This window comes from Bombus huntii, chromosome 1 (genome assembly GCF_024542735.1).
Source record: "Bombus huntii isolate Logan2020A chromosome 1, iyBomHunt1.1, whole genome shotgun sequence".
Lineage (NCBI taxonomy): Eukaryota > Metazoa > Arthropoda > Insecta > Hymenoptera > Apidae > Bombus > Bombus huntii.
The window spans coordinates 11,502,277-11,523,246 of record NC_066238.1 but is presented as its reverse complement, the minus strand read 5'-3'; the positions used below and the strand labels follow the sequence as shown (position 1 = coordinate 11,523,246).

Below are 20,970 nucleotides of genomic sequence, written 5' to 3'. Positions count from 1 at the left end.
GTAATCCGAAATAAATATTATGTGCATTCTATACGTTTTTGTACCTTAGAATTTTTACATGAAAACTCGCCATCTACCTATTACCAACTCAAGCATTGCTACCATCACGATAATATGGTACACATTTCCCCCTCCGGATGAATGAAATGCACTCTTCTTAGAAAATGAACCACTTCTAACATAGTAGATCATCGATGTACTAATCCGTTTCTTCCTCGCAATTTCTTTACTATCTGTCATTTAATTCTATTTTATCGAAACGAGGATATTTCTCTCGTTACCTCCCGGAGAATTCCTCGATCTCGTCCGTGGCGTGTTTCTATATTTAGTGTCACATGTTCCTCATGCTTCGCCTCGGGCAAGGTACCTCTTCCTTCTTGCTTCTTCATCTCTTTTTCGATCGTAGATGAAGAATACATCTTAGCATTCAAATGATCTTTCGTTTTAGACGCCAACACTTTATAACGTTAATTCGCATTAACGAAGGCGTCACCGTTCCATGGTTTCTTATCTCGCGAACAAAGATGGCCAACGATAGAAGAAGCCTCTGGCGTCTTTTCTTTCTCTTCTGCACACGATTCTCCGAGTAGCACCTCGAGGGCTGACCAACACGACTCTAAATCTCCTGTGCGTGCGTTTCTGCACCATCAAATGTCCTGCCTGCATTGCCTGCAGCTACGCGTACCCCTCCTATCAATTTCTTATTTCTTCCTGCTTCTCTTTACTCTCTTGCGCGTCCTTCCTGTTTCTTTTCAGTACCTCGCTGTCCCTCGCGTTGGATTTATATCGACGCGATTATTGTGCAACGATACGATGTATGATAATCATTTTGTGGAAATATATTAATATCTGTTGGTTTTTTGAAACTTGTTTATTTCATGTGCTATCTTTCAAGTTTAATGTTATTTAAGTTTTCATATTTTATAATCTTTTTTCTTTCGCTTCGTGACATTAAACAATGCTTTCCAATTTATCGATAATTTCCGACCTCGTAAATAAGATGTTAGTAGGAAAATTAATTAGTAGGAAAAGATAAAAAGAGTCCTATCCGAGTGATTGTTCCATACTCTCAACGATGATTCATTTTCTTCGTGAAATGTAGACATTGATCACAGATAATAACTTCACAACCGGAAATATCGGTCAAGGATATTATATTATTGTCTGCTACTTTATCAGAAAAATACGATCAATAACGCGATAAACGTTCATTGCCCCAATGCCTTATCCTACGTAGCATAAAAAGCACACCCTACGTCCTTGTCATATCTTTAATGATCTAATTATAAAAATCTCTTACACAAACAGTGATAAATAGTAGCCATTGACTGGTGATAATAGGTGAAAAGTTTCTAGAGTAAAAGAGTAAATTCCACATTGTCTGTCAGACACGAATATTTTATTATAAATACTTTTCCTCCTCGTGACCATGTAGCGTTTTACATGTTATAGTCTCCTCTCGGTGTTGAAACGAATGCATCGAGTCACCGCGAACATTCACGACGTATGGAGAAGCCAACGTTTTCACATTTGCACTAATTTCACGCGGACGAGTACCACATCTGTGCGACAGGCCGCGTATTCGCAATTATCACGCGGAGTACGCCATTTTTCATTCGTTATACGGGCTTAGCCCACACGCCACGCATTTACCGTTGTAATTGTAAAACCAATTAAGTCGGTTTTCTACCGTTCTACGGAACAGATGCGTCGCATCGCGTGATATTACGTTCGCATCAGATACGAGCCGCAGCTGATGTCGAAACTAATCGCTTACATTAACACTACGATCCAGACGTTGGACAGGCCTTTTGTTGTTGCCTGTTTTTCCCCTCCTGATCGATTAAACTAACGTGCAACAGACTTTGTCAGCTGGACAATCGACCGCTGCTTGACGTAGTAACTGGTTACAGGAGTCCAAGCATTCGCCTCCGAAGTGCCGGCAATGAGTCCTATATTCCGATTTCACTGTGAACAGAAATTGTCTCCATACAGTGGAACAGGATGTAGAAATTGTAGGAGAATTGATCGTTTGATAACGGATTGCTTTTTTGTTGAGTCGATACTACTTTTGACATGTCAGTGAGGAGTTTCTAGAAACTACCGGTTGAAATCATAAATAAGAGGTCGTACATATTTATGCGTGACAGTGGTAAAGAAATTTTCTGATATGATATAGCTGCCAAGATGTTGTAGAAAGAAAAATTCGACGGAGATCATACAAGAAAAGTCACATTTTTGTCTTTTATTGACGCGTATAGCACAAAAATTCTACTTCTTTCTTCTTGTTTGATCTAAGAATTAAATACGTGTTTGTACATCGACCTAAATATTTTACAAACCGATTATCTGTTTCATATCTTTAAACTTTAACAGAATATTTTTCTCCTCACTTATGTTATATTAAAATGCCCCTTTTTATTTATAAAACAGCATCATAATCAAAAAATTAACAACAAACATTGACAAAAAATTTATATCTCTTCACTGTGTTCTTAAAATTCACGTGCAATACGATAATGCGTATTGGAAATTTTTTAATCATGTATCGTATTGTCCGATGAATTACACTTTTAAATATCGAATGAAGAAATAGTTAAAGGAAACATTAGATGGGGCAGAAGAACAGATTGAATGAATACTAAAGAGGAATAAAGTTGAAAGAGCCGATTGGATGTAGTAGGCTAGCGACATGTTTCGTGAAAGTGCGGACACAGTGACGCATGAATTAACTCGTCGACGTGTTCGTTCGAAATTCACGGCGCGCAAAAGTGAATCTCGAGAGTATTCGATTTGGCACAGTAGAAATTATGGTGTTGCGTGTGTGCCGTACCGGCGAGCGTGAAATTGCTATATCCAGTTGTAACGCACGGTTACGTTATCGTTACTGCCTCATAATTACCATCGGTCTTCTGTGTGTATTTTATACCGTGACGGGAATAAACGAAAGCGTGCCGTTTCCATACCAGCTCGCGGACATCAATAAAGAACTCGTGCAAACGATGGAAATACGTAAATTACGCTTCAAACTAACCTAACGTCAAACTCCTTTCACGAACTGCTTATTAGTAACCAACCGAGAAAATGAATATTCTTGTTTCTCATATAGTTATTGCTTTTAGCTACGAAAATTCTAGATCATCGACTATATAATAATAATTCAAGTCTAATTGAAGAGATTCCTGGAAAACGGACCCATAAGACGAAATAGTGACTGGAATTTTGAATGGGTTAAAAGTATTAATTCTAGTTTGCTAATATCAGCTAAGTTTCGACCGATAGTTATAATTGCCGTTAAAGAACCTTGTTCTTTTTATATTTGTATAATGAAGAAGATCTTCATAAAATAATTCAGCTATTGAGCTAGAAAACAGGCTCATCGAAAACATTTATCAGGAAACTCGAATAAATTTTGCTTTATTTAGTATATTGTATTATGAAGTACATGTGACGTGAACGAAATAACAGATTTAAAATAAAATAACTAGATTTATAGACACTTTTTTCAGAAAGTTCCTCAACTCCTCCATTTAAAAACCATACTAGATCAAATAATACACTTACCGACGCTGCAACACGTGTCACTTGATCGTGGACACGTACCACCAACTACCCAATCGTTACATTTCGTCGAATCAAGGCAATTCTCTTCAGGACATATGCTGTTTGCGGTTGTATACTCTGGAAATAGAACATTAGTATTATCAGCCTATCATCGTTGAGGATCTTTAAGTAATTGGTTGGACATCGTGCGACGAAATTTTGTACGATCGACAGAAGAGTTTCGATGGAACATGAGGTCAGTGAAGCGAGTAAAACGATGGAAGGGTTGAGGCGGGCTCGCTGGGGCGAATATTTCAATTTACCAGGACGTTGCTGTGTCGCGGTAAAGAAAGCCACTCGTTCTTCGTCCCATCAAAGAGAAGTTTGTAGCTATTTATGGGTCTTGTATGCCGCCACAATGTAAAGTCACAGTTAAACATCGAACGAAAAAGATCGAAGGTACTACGAGTGAATAATTTGATAAAATTCACAATTATTCAGATACTTATATTCAATATAAGAACAGATTGCTTCTATTATCTTCCAAGTGTTTAGATTATAGCGTTGAATTAAAGTGGCTAGTCTGAGAAGCGAATTACCTTGATATCTCCTACCATTTACAAAAGAATATCTGCGTGACGAAGCGAGTGAAAATTCTTTATAAAGTCGAGTCTCTTCGTTGATCTTAAGGTCATTCACTTTTGTAGAATTGTTACCATCTTTAAGGCGTTGATATAAGAAACTTTTTCTTTTTAATATGTACATTGCAAAGATTTGTTGGATTTATAAGACCCTGCGATACTTTACTTATTCGAATCCATCACCAAAATATTGGTTAACATTATAACTATCAACCTGTGTTGTGAGTAATGTAAATATATTTATTTAACATGGTATAATGGAAATAAATAAGCAGATATAACTATATAAAAATAAATAACAGATATATATATATATATATATATATATATATATATATAGAAATAAATAGGTATAAATATAATTATATAATAAAGGTAATAAATATACACAGTCATATTTTTACTTCAGTAATTACAAAAGCGAAAAATCTGAATACTATTCTTTTGACGAATCTGATAGTTCTAGCGTTAAGTTAATCGATTTGATCGTTAGATTTCTGTTTCCTTACCGATGAAGAGCAGAAGGGTGGCCACGAGGGCGACGAGAAAAACAGACGGGCAGAGCTTCATGTTGTCGTTGATGATGTGTCGAGGAACGCGTGCCTCTTTGACAGTCGACGATTCAATGGTCTCACTTTCCCGGGTCGAGCATTATATAAACGTAAGCGACCAACGTTACGCGACACGTATACACTCGCACACAGGCGGCCGCCCGCCCATTTCGTCGTCGTGCATTTCATTATCTCTCCGAGACCAATGTACGAACACGTTGTTAGTTCTGTCTTGAAGCAATTCGATCGATCAGTCACGGTGAATTCCGGAGAGAAGCGCGCTTTCGTACTTCCCCTCGCGAGTAAACAATTGACGCACGTACAGCTTGTTAGGCATGTTGACGACTGGATTAATGTTTAATCTGTGACATCCATGCAATATCGAATGTTTTCATTTTATTCATTTTTGCCTACCACAGAGAGGAGAAGTATCGAAGATTTTTTTCTACGACATTAAAGATAACTCTTGGAGAGTATGTGTTTTTAGATTTATATACAATTTTTTAGATTTTACTACAGATAACGAGTAATTTCTTCCTACCTTTCTTTCTCGTTAAGATAAATGTTAAAGATAACAAACTGAGATCTTCGTATCGATCTTTGGCATCCATGTAACCGCAGGTTTTTAATTTCTATTTGTTTCAAGCCTTCGTTTTGCAAATGTAGATATTGTAAATGTAGATTTTTATTATGTAAAGTGGTTATTTTCTGAAGATTTTGTTTGTTGAGATTTTTGTATCAATTCTAGAATACATAAGACCACAGATCTTCGTCTTCCCTATGTTTCTTGATTTCTATTTTTTATTTTCTCCGAATATATAAAATCTTATATATCTATGTAGGTGCGATAAAGTATGTTAGGACGAGCGGTATTGATTCTCGAACCACGCTTGTTATAGCATGTATTCGTTGTAACATACATTTATGAGTAGATGTAAGCATAAGCATACGTTATTAGGAATAATTCATCTTAGGACCACATGGTTACAGCTAGTACAACGATTTAATCAGTGGAAAAATATAATTTAAATAAATAATTTCGCATCGTTTACTCTTTACCATCGTAACGAAGGTTTAGTGAAAAAATCGACAGAACGACTAATCTTTCTTCCTTTTCGTTGTAGCGTCCTTGCACGTTATAGCATTTTGATCTTAGTCATAAAAATTGCTCGTTACTACGTTATAGCGTACCTCACCGTATACAAATTTTCATCGGAAAGATTAAAAACGCTAATGCGTCACTAGAAGCATGTCTCAAAGTTTTTACCAGCTCCCATAAAATTGTCGTTAATTTTCCGGAGCGGGTCGGTTATGATCGAGTCTGATCCATGCACTTCGTCGGGAGAAGATTAATGAGCCTCCTGTCGACGCAGAGCAATGTTATCCGAATTGTGTCGATAAAAGGTTTACCGATGATTTATGACCGATCCCCTTCGTTTAATGGAACCACCTCGAAGATTCGAAAACTTTGGTCATACCTGGCCGAGCGACGATTGTTCCGGCAACCTTTTTAGATATCGAGACTGTAGTAGCCGTTGGTGGTCGAAACTTTACTTAAAGGACACCACTTTGCCACTGGCGAGAGAATGTTTCGTGTTCAGATACCCGTTTAAATGACTCAAGTTATTCTCGATGATTCGATCTGGACGTCTTAAGTGACCTTTCATGGAAGTACACATCCGTTTATCGAGGCTTTTATGAGCATTCGATAATATTCTTTTTGTCAGTGACATTGAAATTATATCGTCACTATACCACGTAATAACGATAATTTCACCTCTGCGAATTTTATGAAGAAATTTACACGTAGTTATCTTATTCCTTTTATGGAAGACAAATATTTCTCTGCAGATAAATAGCTAGAAGAAAAAATACCGAATAATACGTATCTTTATCCGTGTTGTTTCGTGATATTATTCCAGGTATAGGGAATATTTCCAGGAACACGTTATTCTTAACGCGAACCGCATATTTTGTAAGTAAATTTCATTGACTTCACGGTGTCGTTTAAATTCAAGGAAAAATCGTTTCTTTGGAAAGCTTTGGCGAACTAACGCGTTTGAGAGTCAATAAACTTTGAAGATTATTGAACGCGTTGTTCACCGAGACCACCTTAGAATCTTATCAAAAAACAATGTTGGAACTTATCTAATTTACCAAACTGGGTTTTACGTGAGATTTCGAGACGCGTAAGTTTCTACTATTTACTTAATATTGAGATAGTTGAACCGTTTTCCGAAAGCATTCAGCCTCTATTTTTATCCACCACAATTAAAAAAACGACATAGAAAACGTAAAGATAGAAAGTAAAAAGAAAAGAAAAAGAAAACGCAGTCACAGTCAGAAAGGAACACTCAGTACTTTATTGTTAATCATTTCAACGTATACTTGAATCCATCTTAAGAATTACAGAAAGGTGCGTGCAGAGGGGAACGTTTGAACGCTTCACTCCGTTTGGCACTTTACCAACAATTTTCCTGTGATAGTCAACGTTCTGCAACGATGTGTTATTGACATTATCGTTACCATCAAACAGGTTGGTAGCATTGGTGGCGTTCAAACGTTCTGTTCGCGGTTCTCGGAATTCGAGGCGACGAAGAGCTCAGAATCGCTTGATCGATTCCTCTGGCAGCGTTACAGCGATCGTTTATGCCTTGTTTTCTCTCGTTGTCTCTCCTCTCTGCCCTTAAATGGTAAATCAAAGGAAGGAGCGTGATGATTATGCGTTTAGGTTTCTCGCGAAGAACAGAGTTTAGTCGGGTTTGTTTTTTTCGAATCTACGCCCGTTAAAGATGTGAGGTCTTTCTTTCGAACGGAAAGGAATACAATGGAACGATATAAGTACTTTGCTACGTACGACGGGCTTTCGAATGTACAAGTATAAGTCGGGAGGTTTGCGTTGCTGGTGGGCGCGTCGTGTCGCTTCGAGAAATAGTAGAATTTCTATAACGCGATATAATGCGATGATTAGGATCAGAGATTTATATAGGATCGTTATGTAAACGTGATCTTGGAAAATTTATGCTCTACCACGTCTATTGTTCGTATAAATTATTAATACACTGTGTACGCCAGGTAAATAATAGATTTACCGATTGATCGTTGTATAATTTACTCAGCTGTCTATACTGGGGTTAAATGAAAACAAGCAAACGACGCCACTTCTGTCGAAGATCTTTAAGAATATTCAAAACTTAAAAAATGTAATTCCTGTACACAATATATTAAGATCGGTGTAATTAATTCGTGTATAGCATAGTTTCTCCATTCGAGGAAAGTGAAGGAACACGATTGAATGTTTTTCGAAGGCACCAGCAGTCGCGAAAATTCCCAGCGTTTACCTAGCGTCAGTATCTAGTCTCGTATGTACAAGTGGATAGACTTATCGGTGCTTAGCATCGCGGTATACGCGTCTTCAGTGTTCAGAATACTGTACACGATATATAGCACTTTCATAGGAATTGAAGGACCGAGCTGACTAGAAAATATCGAGGCGACGTGTTCGTCGGGCGACCGGGCAAAAATTCGCCGAGATTCTAGCGAAGTCGTCATCTTTTTTTTTTTTTTCGTATTTTTATATCTTTTTAAGTTTTTAGTTTTGCCCGATCGATAGTCAGAGATAGAGATCGAGAACAGAAGAACCCTTTTCAAGGCTTCGCCTTGCTTCGCTTCAAAGATAGAAGTGCATCGCGAAAATTTCTCCTTCGATCATCTCTTTACGATCGAGAAAATCTCAAAATTCGGCGCGGCTCGTTCTCCACAGCATGCACTAAAACTAACGATTGTACACTTCCGTCGAGTCCCGACGTCAGGAGTTTTTAGTCGGCAAGAGGAGATTCATTGTCCGTTTTCTTGTATCACAGTTTAGTGGGATCGTTTATGCACCAGGTCGATAGTCCGCGATTACGTTTTTCAGGAACGTATAAATGTCTTTGAACGTCGGTCTCGAGGTCTCGTCCCTCCGCCAGCATGAGCACATCATCCTGTAGACTTCTTCCGGACACATCGTGGGCTTTGGAAGATATATCTGAAACGAAAATATAAATTTGTTAAAGAGGTTACTTGTCTAATCTTCTAGCTTGTTTTATCGAATTAATAATATGTTATATATGAACAATAATATGTTATTAAAAGACATAAATAGAACTCCATTACATGTATCAGAGACACAAAAAATGTTTGTAAGATTTAAAATTATGTTAATAGCATCGTAAATACAATTTCTTCGAACTTCGTAAAATTGTAGGATTTAATTGGTGAAAGATATAGCAACGAAAAGTATCTTGACTAAATGTTTCCATTTATTCTTCCCTTTTCTTTCATAGCCACTATATTAAACCATGGAACTCGACAATGTAAATCAGCCGAAAATAATAACAAATAAAATGTAGCATAATAACATGTTGGTCTTTGAAAGCTTAATAAGAATATTTCCGTCTTTTTATCGAGTGAAAATATCGTTACTATCGTAAACTGTTTTAAAAGAAGAATTTACAAAATGTATCTGTGTATATCTAACACGTATATCTTTATTCTTAAAATATAATATACGTTATAAAGAAAAGGGGAACACTCGAATACCTGTAACTCAGCCCCATAGTACATATGCTCTGCGTTCTGTATCACTTGATCGTTGGTTAGATGTTGGAAAGGTTTCTCTCTGGCCAGGCTCATCACTTCCCACAAAGTGACAGCAAACGACCAGACGCTGCTCGAGCAAGTGTACCTGTCCTAGAATCGAAACGCGCAAGTTCATTGGTACTATTCCCATTTATGGACTGGTCGATCGATCTAGAACGCGCTCGTTAAAGAGAGAACGAGATTCGCTTGACGAAAATCATTTAGCCTTACCAGCAGAATGCTTTCCCACGGCAGCCATCTGATTGGCGCCGGCGGTCTGCCGCCTATGTCACTGTAATCCTTCTTGTAAAGGTCACTGCACATCGCTATGTCGGTCACTTTCACGGTGTAAGAGCGGCCCACTAGACAGTTTCTGGCTGCCAGGTCCTTGTGCACCAGATTCTTTGACTCGAGGAACCTCATGCCAGATGCTATCTGTGTCCCCATGTACATCAGGCAGCTTTGACTAAAATCATAATATAATGCTTGCTTTTGAACCTGTCAACGTTAATTGATGTTCGTTCGTTCGTCGTCCGATCTATGGAATGTACGAGCAACTCTATTTTCATACAAGAACGAAACAAATTCTATTTCTAAGATCACGGCGCTTTCGAACATTCCTTCACCGGAGTTTCGCTCGTTTATCTCGTCGATTCTATAGGTTGAATGAATAAATCATTATTTATTCTAAAATTCTCATAGCTTGAATTGTAATGTAAAATTCAACTATACGTGATCTAGGATGAATGGCTTCAAAAATTTATACCGAAATACGTGAAATACTTCTTTCTCTTTGTAAATCACAAATTTTTGTTGCTGTGTTTTATCACTTTAATGAACGCAAAGGAGCTTACTTAATGATAAAACCAGTGAACGTGGGTGTTCGACGTTATGGATAGTCGTTATGTACGTACCATTAAATATTTATATAATGACATAAGTTCAAAACATAACAATTTACATTTACCTAAACCTTCTACCAGAGTGCATTAGAACTTTTAAACTACCAGCTTGCATATATCGTACAATAGATAAAAGCTAAAGTTTATAACTTCCTACAGGAATTGAGGGATTAATGCTCCATAGCAAAGCTTCATTCTCTTTCAAATTTTCTCGGGAACTTCTCTTTTTCCTCTCTTCACGTTCGCGAATGTAAAATATTACGTTAATTATTATCCGAGTAACAAAACACTTGGCGGAACATTATCAGCTACGACAAGAGTAATGTACGATCTCGTAATCGTATATAATCGGAAGCTGTATAACGCGGAAGTGCCATTAAGATCAATCGGGTACGTTATAAACGAACCAGGCTGCGATTGTACCGAATAAAAGAGAGGCCGCGCGACAAGTGAATATATTATTCATCCGTGAATTATTACAGTGATCGGTGGTACCATCGCGATTTCATTTCGTAACGCTCGTATAAGGCTATGTTCGAATTATCCGCGTGCCCTGTGATGCTCGTACGTATCGTTTTAGAATCGGTGCACCGCGGCGAATAGCGGTATCTCACCTAAGGGCTTTCAAATTGCAGCTTGGCCTAAGCGTTCCCGTAAGTGGCACACTGTACTGAAGATAATGGGCGAGATCACCGAGTTCCGTGTACTCGATGATCGTCCACGGGACTGGTTCCACGGTGCACACTCCCAGGATCCGAGCTACGTTCGGATCTGACAGGCTGGACAGAAATCGGACTTCTCTTATTTGGTCCGTCGTACTACCGGCTCGAATGTCACCGCCGCAAGTAGGCACGCGAGCCACCACCAATCTCGGAGCATCTGCTACCACGTCCTCTAATCCGACTGCTTCGCATACTATCGCCTGAAAATCGTAAAAAAAGGAAATTAGGAAAGGCGAGTAGATTTTCGGAAATTCGAATAATAATCGTATAAATTTGCGTTGGACAGTTCTCTGGAGTTAATTTTACTTTTTGTAATTTCGTGGACGTAAATTCTTTTAGAGGGTAATGAAACGAGGGTGTATTCAGGACGAATGATTTAAGAAGTTATTATTTCTAACGCAAGATACAAACGCGCCTTTAATTTATCATGACTAATAAAATTAAATTACGTTGCGCGTATTCATATTTAAGATATGAAACTCGTAACAGAACGTTTGGTCCTTTCTACGAATTTTTCTTATGCTGTGCTGAGAAACGGTTAAGTATCCTGCGTAGATGAAATTTTAGTTGGAAGTAAAATATGATGCTCTTAGTTGATGTATTCGGTTGAAGATTACGAAGGTGTGTATTCATTTAAGAACAAGGAATACGAAGAGTAAACGACAATTGAGATTTATCCTTAAAAGAATTGATTAACTAACGAATGACTGAGAAAAGGATATAGTAGACAATGATTAAGATGAAAGGGAAGATTTTGAAAATATTATGATTAAACTCTTGTAACATATCATACTTGTATAAAATAGGAAAGAAACAAGTATGACACTTTGTCTGTACGGCTCCGTGCAATTTTAACTACATTTATATGTCATTAATCTTTGTAACTACACAACAATAATGGGCAATTGGCCTAGATATCGTTGTACTCTCGTTACGAGACAAGTTGCGTGCAAATGGTGTGCAACGCCACGCAGTTTGCGCATTAATCGTCCAAGAGGCTGGAAGACAACACTTCGCAGCTTCTTCGGCCTGTTATCGTCGTTAATGCATACATAAACCAATGAATCCCGGAAGTATATCGATGCGGAAATCTGTGTCCGTGTGCACATCATGTACGCGCATAATGTACACAGTAAGTGCATTATCCCGATGCTCCGTTGTCGTTCCCCTTCGATGTTCCGCGGGTAAAGTTTCCTTGTAGCTTGTAGACGAACGTATTACTGTGTATTGTGGAGTCGTAATAAAAGCGTGTAACATCGCCACTGATACCATTTAGTTTATCGATCACGCGATTTTAACGTCGACTCAGCTGCTAACACAGATCTTATGCTAATTACATCAGTTTCGTGGGTTTTTCCAAACGTGACAAATGTCTTTATTTTCGCGATGAATATTTTTATCTTTATTCTTATATTCGAACTAGACAAAATACGAAAAAGAACACATTTTTATTATCAGATTGCCGCTGTTTGCGCAAATTCGTGTTTTCATAGATAAACATATGGACAAATAAGGAGATAAAGAAATATTCTAAATGGGGATTTGTTTCATTCGCTAAATATTATACCGTAATATGTAGTATTTTTGGGGGTTATATACATATTTTTGCCTATTACGTATCTTCTATAAATTTTTACGTTTTTAATCCCTTCGTACTTTACCGACATGGAATTTTGTGTATCATTTAAACCGATAAAAAATGGAAAAAAATTCAACGAATTCATAGATACTTGTAACTTTTTTTCTTTCGAAACAAAACTCTCGATTTTCACCATAAGGATTTCCGCCGTGAAAATATATCGAAATCGATAATTAATCGTATTTTTTAAATTTTCGGAATGCGAAGAACTAAACTGCCCTTTCTCATATCAACGTTATTACCGAGCAAATTTAGATTAAACAGTCGCGAACGTAACAAGCGAGTGTTAAAGGTTAATGCAACCCGGGAAAACGAGAATCGTGTTTCATCATCATCTGCGTTTTCGTATTAGTTATGAGAGAAACGAAACGCGTTCACGAGATAGCGGAGCTGCATTCCACGTGCACGTGCACGTAGCGAAGCGCATCATTTCCCAATCGTTTATCGCCGTACCTCGCCGATATTCCTCGAGCCAAGTTTCTCCGTGGTACGTAGGCACTGTCGCGGTATATTGGTGGGCTCTATCTCCTTGCACTTGTACGGTTTGTTCATGCTGGGCGCGATATTCCAGCTGACGACAGGTGCGGGTATCTGTGAAAACGATACAGAGATCGTCAACGTTCGTTGCAATTTGTTACAAAAATATTTTTATAACCGGACGTTTGAATTTATTAGTGTTCCGAAATGAAAAGCGTAGATATGTTTTAAGTAAACGGAGACTGTAACGTGATTTCATTGTGGGCGAGTAGAGTTACATTATAGAAGAGATAAAGATTCAATTTTTGAACTTTAGGTCTTCTCATTTGAAATTTATTTTCATTTCGATTAATCGAAATTTAATTTTCTAGACTCAGCTGAGAGTAATTAAGGATCCTTCTTAAAAAAGAATTACAGGTCTCTGGTGAATATTGAATTTACATATGTATACTCGTACATAGATATCAAGTGTATTTTCTGCCTTAATATCGGAATCATTTTGAGAAAGTTTTATTCATTTCGTAGATATATAGAAAAGCAATTGTAATTATAAATTCAAACTAGCTTCGATTCGTACTAGCTCCAAAAGTTCAATACCTTTGTCAAAGGATAAAAGATACGTATTTTCTGTTATATTTTGTTTCATCGTGAAGAATTCACGACTCTCATAATAATCATAATTAAGACTCTCCAATTTATCTGTATTTATCGAAACCAAAGAGTCGACTAATCAATTTCATCTTCTAGATTGCTGGTTAAAGCTAATGGTCGCTACGTACGAACCTTGTGTTTCTCTTTAGGAGCTGTGTGCCAACGTTTCGAGTGGATCTGATCGACGTCCCGTTGGTGATTAGACGCGGCTGCGATATTGAGTTTCGCAGTTGGACTGGTGTAACTTTGGAGAGTCCTGTAGTGTTGAGAATGTCGTGCGGGAGAGTTTGTCGGCGATGAGGAACAACTCGGTGGTCCTATGGCTGATTCAGGTCTCGTATCGAGTCGAACGCTTTCTTCCGAGACGTTCACGTCCTTCAGGTCTTTCGGGGATTCTTGAAAGAAATCGATTTTTATTTACCTTCAACGCGTTGCTTCGTAGAATACAGGAAAAACCAAGATACCTTCGGAAGAATTTCTTATTTCTGATATTTCACTACTTCATATAAAAGACTAAAAATGTAGCACGACTTATACTGACATAATCTTTAAGTGGAATTTTTAAATGGTTTTACATATGAACGTTTTATAGAAGAAATAACATAGAAATGTATGTGACGGAGCTATATGAAAGCAGCAAATAAATGTTCATCAAAAAACACAGTGATGAAGATGGTAAGTTATATATTTTCTGCCATTCTTCTTTTGATATTAAAACAGGACTAATTTTTGTCTCTCATTTTCTTTACTTCTTTCTCTTGTTTAAAACGAGTCACACGCGTTCTACGTTATTTAGGTCAGAATACCATTTAACGTAGCATTAAAAAAAAAAGAGATTGTAAATAAAGAAAAACCATAAATTACCCAGTCTATGTAAAAATATCTAAAAGTTTCCACATGAAAACATTTTCTATAAATATATTTACTTGCCATTATAAAACAAGTAACGTATACCTTGCAATAGTTTTGCAGTGAGGCTTTTGTACGATGTTGTGTACCTTCAAAATTGAAGAAAGGTAATAAAGTAAATTACTCGATTCAAGCTTCAATGGCTACGTGTGTTGCGAAGGGGGAAAATTTTATCTGCGTTCCTCGAAAGCAAGAAGCAAAGGATTTCGTGTTATAAAACTCACCGGAAGTGGCCACTATCGCGTACGTAGATTTATACTGTGGGCTGACAAGGGGTGAATTGAATTGTTCCATTGTCAAAGACTCGTGCATGCTTCCGTCCTCTGGCATGTCCGGCGATACGTGATTGGCAGTCTCTGTCAGCATTCCACCGGGAGTTAAATTTAGTAGGAGTCCCTGTAAACCGTTCGAATTGTTTGTATCGATCGAAAGTATGCAGAAAAACCTGCCATATTAGCCAAATATAATTTCTACATCGCTTACAATTATATTCGTTAATGGACTACTTTTCTATTTCCCGTTTCGAACGAAACGCGCTAGTGTTGACTGGTATATACTACAGATGACAAAGTTTGAGGACTTTTAATGACAAATTAAAATCCGTCTTATCGTTCTGGAAAAGTTCCGGCATATTTATGAGCTGGCTCTTACCTTCATGTTTATGGCGAATCCAAATGGATTTTTCAGAACGGTCGGCGAACTCTGAAGTTTTTGCCGTCGATTCAGAAGTAGAATAATGACGAACACCAGCAGAAGAAGTAGGATAATGGCAGTCAGAACACCTATTAGTACCTCTAAATATTCCTGACCCTCTCCCGCTGCTGTAACTATGCCAAATGTTTCGCTTTAATGGAGAACGTTCGCCAACCATATTCTCTGTATCTTTATTTCTCTTCGCATAAGGAATGAATCGAATCATTCCTCCATATTGATCGATGTAAAAATCACGATGCCTTCAATTCGATAATTATATGTTTATATAAGAAAGTAAAATAGAACAGAAGAAAAGGAATATTTAAAATCGTTTTAAAATCCAGTTAATGCTTAATCTTTGTTTTTTCTTCGTTTTAATAAATTTAAGATCGACTAACAAACAAATATACACGACTGTTTGCAACTGAGAGCATTCGAATAGCCCATCGACACAAAGGAGGTTAATCGAATAACGAAGAATGCAATTCGAGTTAGTGGAGTGAAAGCGATCCTTTTCGCGACACGGACGAATCTTTTTCCACTGGAAACGGTTTTATTGCTCTTAAAGGGCGCAGCCGACCCGGAATGCCCTTCTTTACCCTTTCTGTCGCTTAAAAAACCGTAACATTTTATCGCGAACCGGAGGAAAAGGCTAATCGCCGTTTCACTGAGAGCGAAACTTTATATAGTTGGAAGAAAGCTAAAGGAGGAGGACGAAAAACACGAGGTAGGAAAGGAAGGAGAACAAGAATAATAAGAAGAAGGAGAGGAATAAGAAGAGAAATAAGGTGAAGTTGGAGAAAGACGAAGCGCGGGTTGCTCGATAAAGTGACTTTACAATGCGCCGTTACATTCTTCTAATTTTTCATGTCGGCCAAGCCAGCTGTTTTATCGGCTGTGCGGCTCGTGTACAACGAAAACGGAGGCGGCGTCACGACGCCGGTTTTACGAGAGAAATAAATAAGCCAGCCGAGAGTGGCCTCGCGTGGCGATCAAGATCTCAGCTCGGCCCAGAGACTCGGAGACCGATTTTCTTCGATCAGCCGGCTCCTCGACACAGTTTCTTGGAGAAAAGTAAAATGATGGCCAAGTTACCTCTATACCTAGCTTCGGTATTCCTGCAATTTCGACTTTAATTCGGGATCACAGGTCCCCGTGGACCCGTACACCAGACGACTCGAACCGGAAAATCTACTCTTTAAATGACGGCCCTTTCTATCGATTCGAAAAAAAAACAAGTAAAAAAAAAAAAAGGAAAATGGAGGGGGACACGCCAGAGGGCTTTTAATTTCTTTTGTTCCTCATCTCTATCTTGTTCCATCGCTTTGTTCACTTTCTTTTCGGTCTTATTCCTTGCGGTCTACTTTTCGTTCTTACGTATTCTTAGACTTTCTTACCATTTTTCTTTTTCCTCCTCCTTTTCCTTTCCGATAATCTTGCTTCTTTTTCCCCTTCGAGCGGCACTCGACGATAATATCAACAGGCATAAACAGCACGCCGTTTCGTATTGTTTCGATACTACTCGCTTCCATTGGCTTTCCCCCGTTTTCTTTTTCCCTATTTCTTCCCCCCTTCTATTTTTCTTTCTTTTTTAGTTCCATTGCTTTTTCTTATTTTTGCGTTTACGTGGTCGGTCCCTCGTTTTCATACTATGCTGTTTTCCTACTGTACGTCCGATTTTTGTTTTATTTGCAACGATATCAAGGCTCGAAGGGTTGGATGAAACGCAACGAGAAAATTAGAGGATTTGTGGGGTGCGCGGTAATGCCTGCGGAACACGTGATTACACTTGGGCAGATTCTCTTCTAATTAAACCGTTTCCGTCACTGTTTGTCTAATCTCTGTCCAACCAGCGGACCACTTTCTTTTCTAATTTTCCACTTTCGTCCGATTAACTGCTTATTTCACATCGACGCGACGCTACGAACTTCTCCGTCAATGTACTCCTGGCTCTCCTCTGTTAATCCCGCGCTTTATCCAGTCATTAAGCGTTACTGCTCTTTTTCTGCCTGCGTTGTCTTTTTGTTGGAAAGGCAAACTTGCCCAGGGAAGAAGTGTTATCCACTACTGGATTATTTGAAAGAGTGTGCGAAAATGTTTGTCCAGGAGAGCGGGTAACGAGGTTAAATTTTGCGGTCGTTTGTGCGGTCGGTTAAAAGGTATTTTAATATCCAGAATACACGTTACACGTGTTTTGAGAATAGTTCTTTAAATAAATATAATCACCAGTGTAGGTAAATTTAATTTAATAGCATATGAATAACTTAATGAAGCTCATCATCGCAACAATTTGCGTTTTAACATTGCTAGGTACCACTGACGACTAAAATATAAAACTTGTATCAAAGAGTCAAAATAAAAATGTATAATTTGACGGGGGACACAATCCCTCGTCAATATATTTTACAAAGACAAAAAAAAAAAAAAAAAAGAGGAAAACCATTCAAATCCTCGATATCCCCGAAATCTACGAAAAAATTATTCAGAATTCAATTGACGAATGAAAAATTACAAATTTAGTCATTTCGATCACTTTGGTAATTAAATATACAAAACCCACTTTTTTTTATTTGAAATCCAATCTTTTCAATGTTTTATAGCAATTTCATTGAATTATTTTTCCCGAAGATGCCTCGTGCATTTTTCATGAATTCCATTGTAACTCGCGGATAATCTCGACATGAATTGAATACGTACACTTTATTTTGTTATGCTAGTAAAGCAGGTTTTCGGACTCAGAATGACACGTATTTGGACGTAAAGCTGTCTATCTCCTTTTCCTGTTTTTGCACGTTATCTTTCTGTCTCTTTGCGCGGGGAAATGTTAAAAAACCGAGATTTCGCGTATACACGTGCCAGTCTCGTTATGGCTGGCTCTAACGATGCGCTCCTTTATTTTTTCGACTGGATAATCGCAACCACGCGCTACTGGCAAACTGCTCGTTTATTCGTGATGGTCCAGAGGAAATATTTTGAGTTTTCGGTACACAGGGAAACGAAGAGGAGTTTGCTGTTTCGTCCATCAGGGACCTGTAATTAAGTCTGTGTCTTGGTCGCTTCCTGTTTGCCTCCGACGTTTGGTTTCTTTGGTTGTCTTCCTTTTTTAACGCATTCGTAGCTGGTAATTCCACTGAAATCTCAAATAGTTCTTAAATAATTCTATTAAAATCTCAAATAATTCCGAGATAATATTATCATCGTCTCAGACAATTTTAAACAATCTTATTAAAATCCAAAATAATTTTTAAATAATCCTATCGATATCTCACATTATACAGAACCACAAGGTTCTACAATTAAAGGACGATAGAGAATTTCAAAAATTTGATTTACAGTATCACTTACTGTTATTAATTGAAATAGATACAGGAAATTATCGTTTTCCTAGAGTTACTGATATAATCGATCTGTATGGATTTTGAGCTATGAAAAAATGTAGTAATACGTCAATGGTCGTTGATATGTTAAAAATGGTGGTTATTTTCTCATTTATACTTTTGTATAATACATGGAACGCGATGTTAGAGAATTTTATAATTTACATCATTAAAAAATAATTTCTTTATGTTTTTATATCTGACGCAATATTCCTCGAATAACATTCTCGGAGACAAATATTTTTATTCAAAATAAAATCGCGAAAAAGAGGAAAAGAATGATATAGGGGGTAATAGAGAGTCGAAGAACCGAACGATACCGATATGGGAAATTTCATTCTGATAATTGGAAATTTGATTCTTTGGTTCGTCAAAAAGTATACGCAGCGAAGAGTTTTCATAGGATAAAAAAGTGGTTCATCGCGTTATGGTTCTGTAAAACCCAGCTTTTTCCCCTGCTTGAATTAAAGTGGATGCATTCAGACATGGTTAAAGTTTTCAGAACAACTGACGCGGTAAGGATGAACCAGTTTTAGGGGAACAACGTGGTTTATTCTTCGACTCGGAATCCCGACATTCGCGTTGGATAATAAAAAAATTGAAAGGCTTATAGCAAGAACGATTCTTTTCAACGTTTCTGTCTTTCTAGAAAAACAATAGCATATTCTATTTCTGTTTCATAGATTTTGTGAAACAGAACTTTTTTAAACAAAGTATTCACAGCGTTACATAATATCAGAATACATCTGTAATTATATTACAGAAAAGTTATTTTAAATTAACTGATTAAGTTGTGGAACTCGTGACAAAGCTTTACATGAATCCAATTAATTTTCATTAAACGATAACTTAAGATTTAATTTTTTAAAAAAGATATTCCCCACATTACGTGATTTCTATGACCGTATCTGTAATTATATCAGAGAAGAATTATATCCAGTTAAATCATAAAATTGTGGACTTCGCGACAAAAGTCGTTTCATTTTTATCCAACGATAACTAAAGATAGATTACCTGTTATAATATCGACGTTGTGCGAGCGTGGCTATTGGTTACTGGAATGCATTATTATTTAAGAGATTGGAAGATTTGACAAGAATCGTTTTTATTAAGAATAGACTGCGAATGTTGATCGAAATTCATATTGCTACGATCATTATATGGATTTTTCTACTTTTAAATTTCCCATAAATACGAAAAAGTCTGCTGTCTAGTTACGAACCCTTCGATTAATATACAAATACTTTTTATTCTTTTAAAACAAAAAGAAATTAAATATTCTTTCTTGTTCGTGTCCCAGCCTTTTGCAGGAACATGGAAAAAGCTCGCGGTGTGCTTTTTACCTCGATGAAATCGATTCATTAGAACAATAAGACCGGATCGACGCGAGCCCCATCTTCCTTCCTCGTTCTTGCTCCCTTTCTCGAACGAGTACCCTCTTAATCCGACTAATTGTTTACGTTACGACGAAGTTGCTACGTGAATTATAAACTATCCAAGTTTCTCCGTCTCTCCGACGGTTACTCGCGAATCCTCTCTAATCGTATCCTCCGCTCGGCAAAGAATGGCGGCCTGGTTTCGCTAATGAAGTTACTTCGTCGGACAAACCTTATGTACTCACAAAGTGAAAGAGGACGAAACTCGATCGAGGGCTTATTCTGCTGTATAATCGGACGAACAAATTGGGAAATTGATTTTCTGACGGACCGATGCCGAACGGATGATTGCGCCGGAGTAAGAAGTGGGACGACCTCTCCTCGCGTAATTCGATTATTAATCTGCTAATTTAATTCGGGAATAATAAAAAAATACAGATAACGATTGGTTTAATGGACTTTTGTAAATCGAGTTTGATTGTTCTTTCTGCCGGAGAATTATTATAATCTTCTAAAATACATATAATATCGTGGAAAGTTTTGAATCGTATTTGAAATACTATAGCATGAATGAACAACGTCAATTCATTTTCACATTGGTAATACGTTCAAACTTCCCCAAAGAATATACTTAATGTATAAGTAGCATTGTAAATCTATTAACACGAATACATATACTATCATAAGACTAGTAACACGGACGATGGAAGATCCTTGCACGAATGTTACTTTAAAAGATGTTAAGGATCTTTCAAGATTTTGAGCAATTAACCGTGTACCTCTTACGAATATTAATACCGCGCATCAAATTATGGCGTAAGAAGATATAAGTGTTCTACACTGCTAGTACATGTATCTTAACCCCAAGT

The 20,970-nt window shown here is 37.5% G+C and overlaps 2 protein-coding genes across 3 annotated transcripts in view; both read right to left on the bottom strand.

The window, feature by feature from the left end:
* Positions 1-1,257: 1,257 nt before the first annotated feature.
* LOC126868237 (uncharacterized) lies at positions 1,258-4,831 on the bottom strand. The gene is made up of 3 exons (XM_050623514.1): positions 4,694-4,831; positions 3,565-3,681; positions 1,258-1,968 (listed from the first exon to the last, which is right to left on the bottom strand). Exons 1-3 carry the CDS (start codon positions 4,752-4,754, stop codon positions 1,844-1,846), a joined length of 303 nt encoding a protein of 100 aa, XP_050479471.1. The 5' UTR covers positions 4,755-4,831; the 3' UTR covers positions 1,258-1,843.
* Positions 4,832-7,074: 2,243 nt separating this feature from the next.
* The window catches only part of LOC126868195 (discoidin domain-containing receptor 2-like), a 140,775-nt gene continuing 126,879 nt past the window's right edge, over positions 7,075-20,970 (bottom strand). The window contains exons 10-17 of one of the 2 annotated variants that reach the window (XM_050623427.1): positions 15,307-15,482; positions 14,880-15,051; positions 13,879-14,141; positions 13,072-13,209; positions 10,872-11,179; positions 9,587-9,821; positions 9,317-9,466; positions 7,075-8,762 (exon numbers count right to left, since the gene is read on the bottom strand). In XM_050623427.1, coding sequence (XP_050479384.1) covers positions 8,613-8,762; positions 9,317-9,466; positions 9,587-9,821; positions 10,872-11,179; positions 13,072-13,209; positions 13,879-14,141; positions 14,880-15,051; positions 15,307-15,482 — 1,592 coding nt within the window. In that variant the 3' untranslated portion in view covers positions 7,075-8,612. The remainder of the gene's footprint in view (positions 8,763-9,316; positions 9,467-9,586; positions 9,822-10,871; positions 11,180-13,071; positions 13,210-13,878; positions 14,142-14,879; positions 15,052-15,306; positions 15,483-20,970) is intronic. The other variant, XM_050623437.1, reaches the window with a different exon arrangement.

Excerpts from the sequence above, each read along its gene's own strand:
- LOC126868237 (XM_050623514.1), bottom strand. The coding sequence starts at position 4,754 with ATGAAGCTCTGCCCGTCTGTTTTTCTCGTCGCCCTCGTGGCCACCCTT. Across the intron at positions 3,682-4,693 it reads CACCCTTCTGCTCTTCATCG|AGTATACAACCGCAAACAGC; the intron begins GTAAGGAAACAG and ends TTCTATTTCCAG. Across the intron at positions 1,969-3,564 it reads TGACACGTGTTGCAGCGTCG|TGAAATCGGAATATAGGACT; the intron begins GTAAGTGTATTA and ends TTCTGTTCACAG.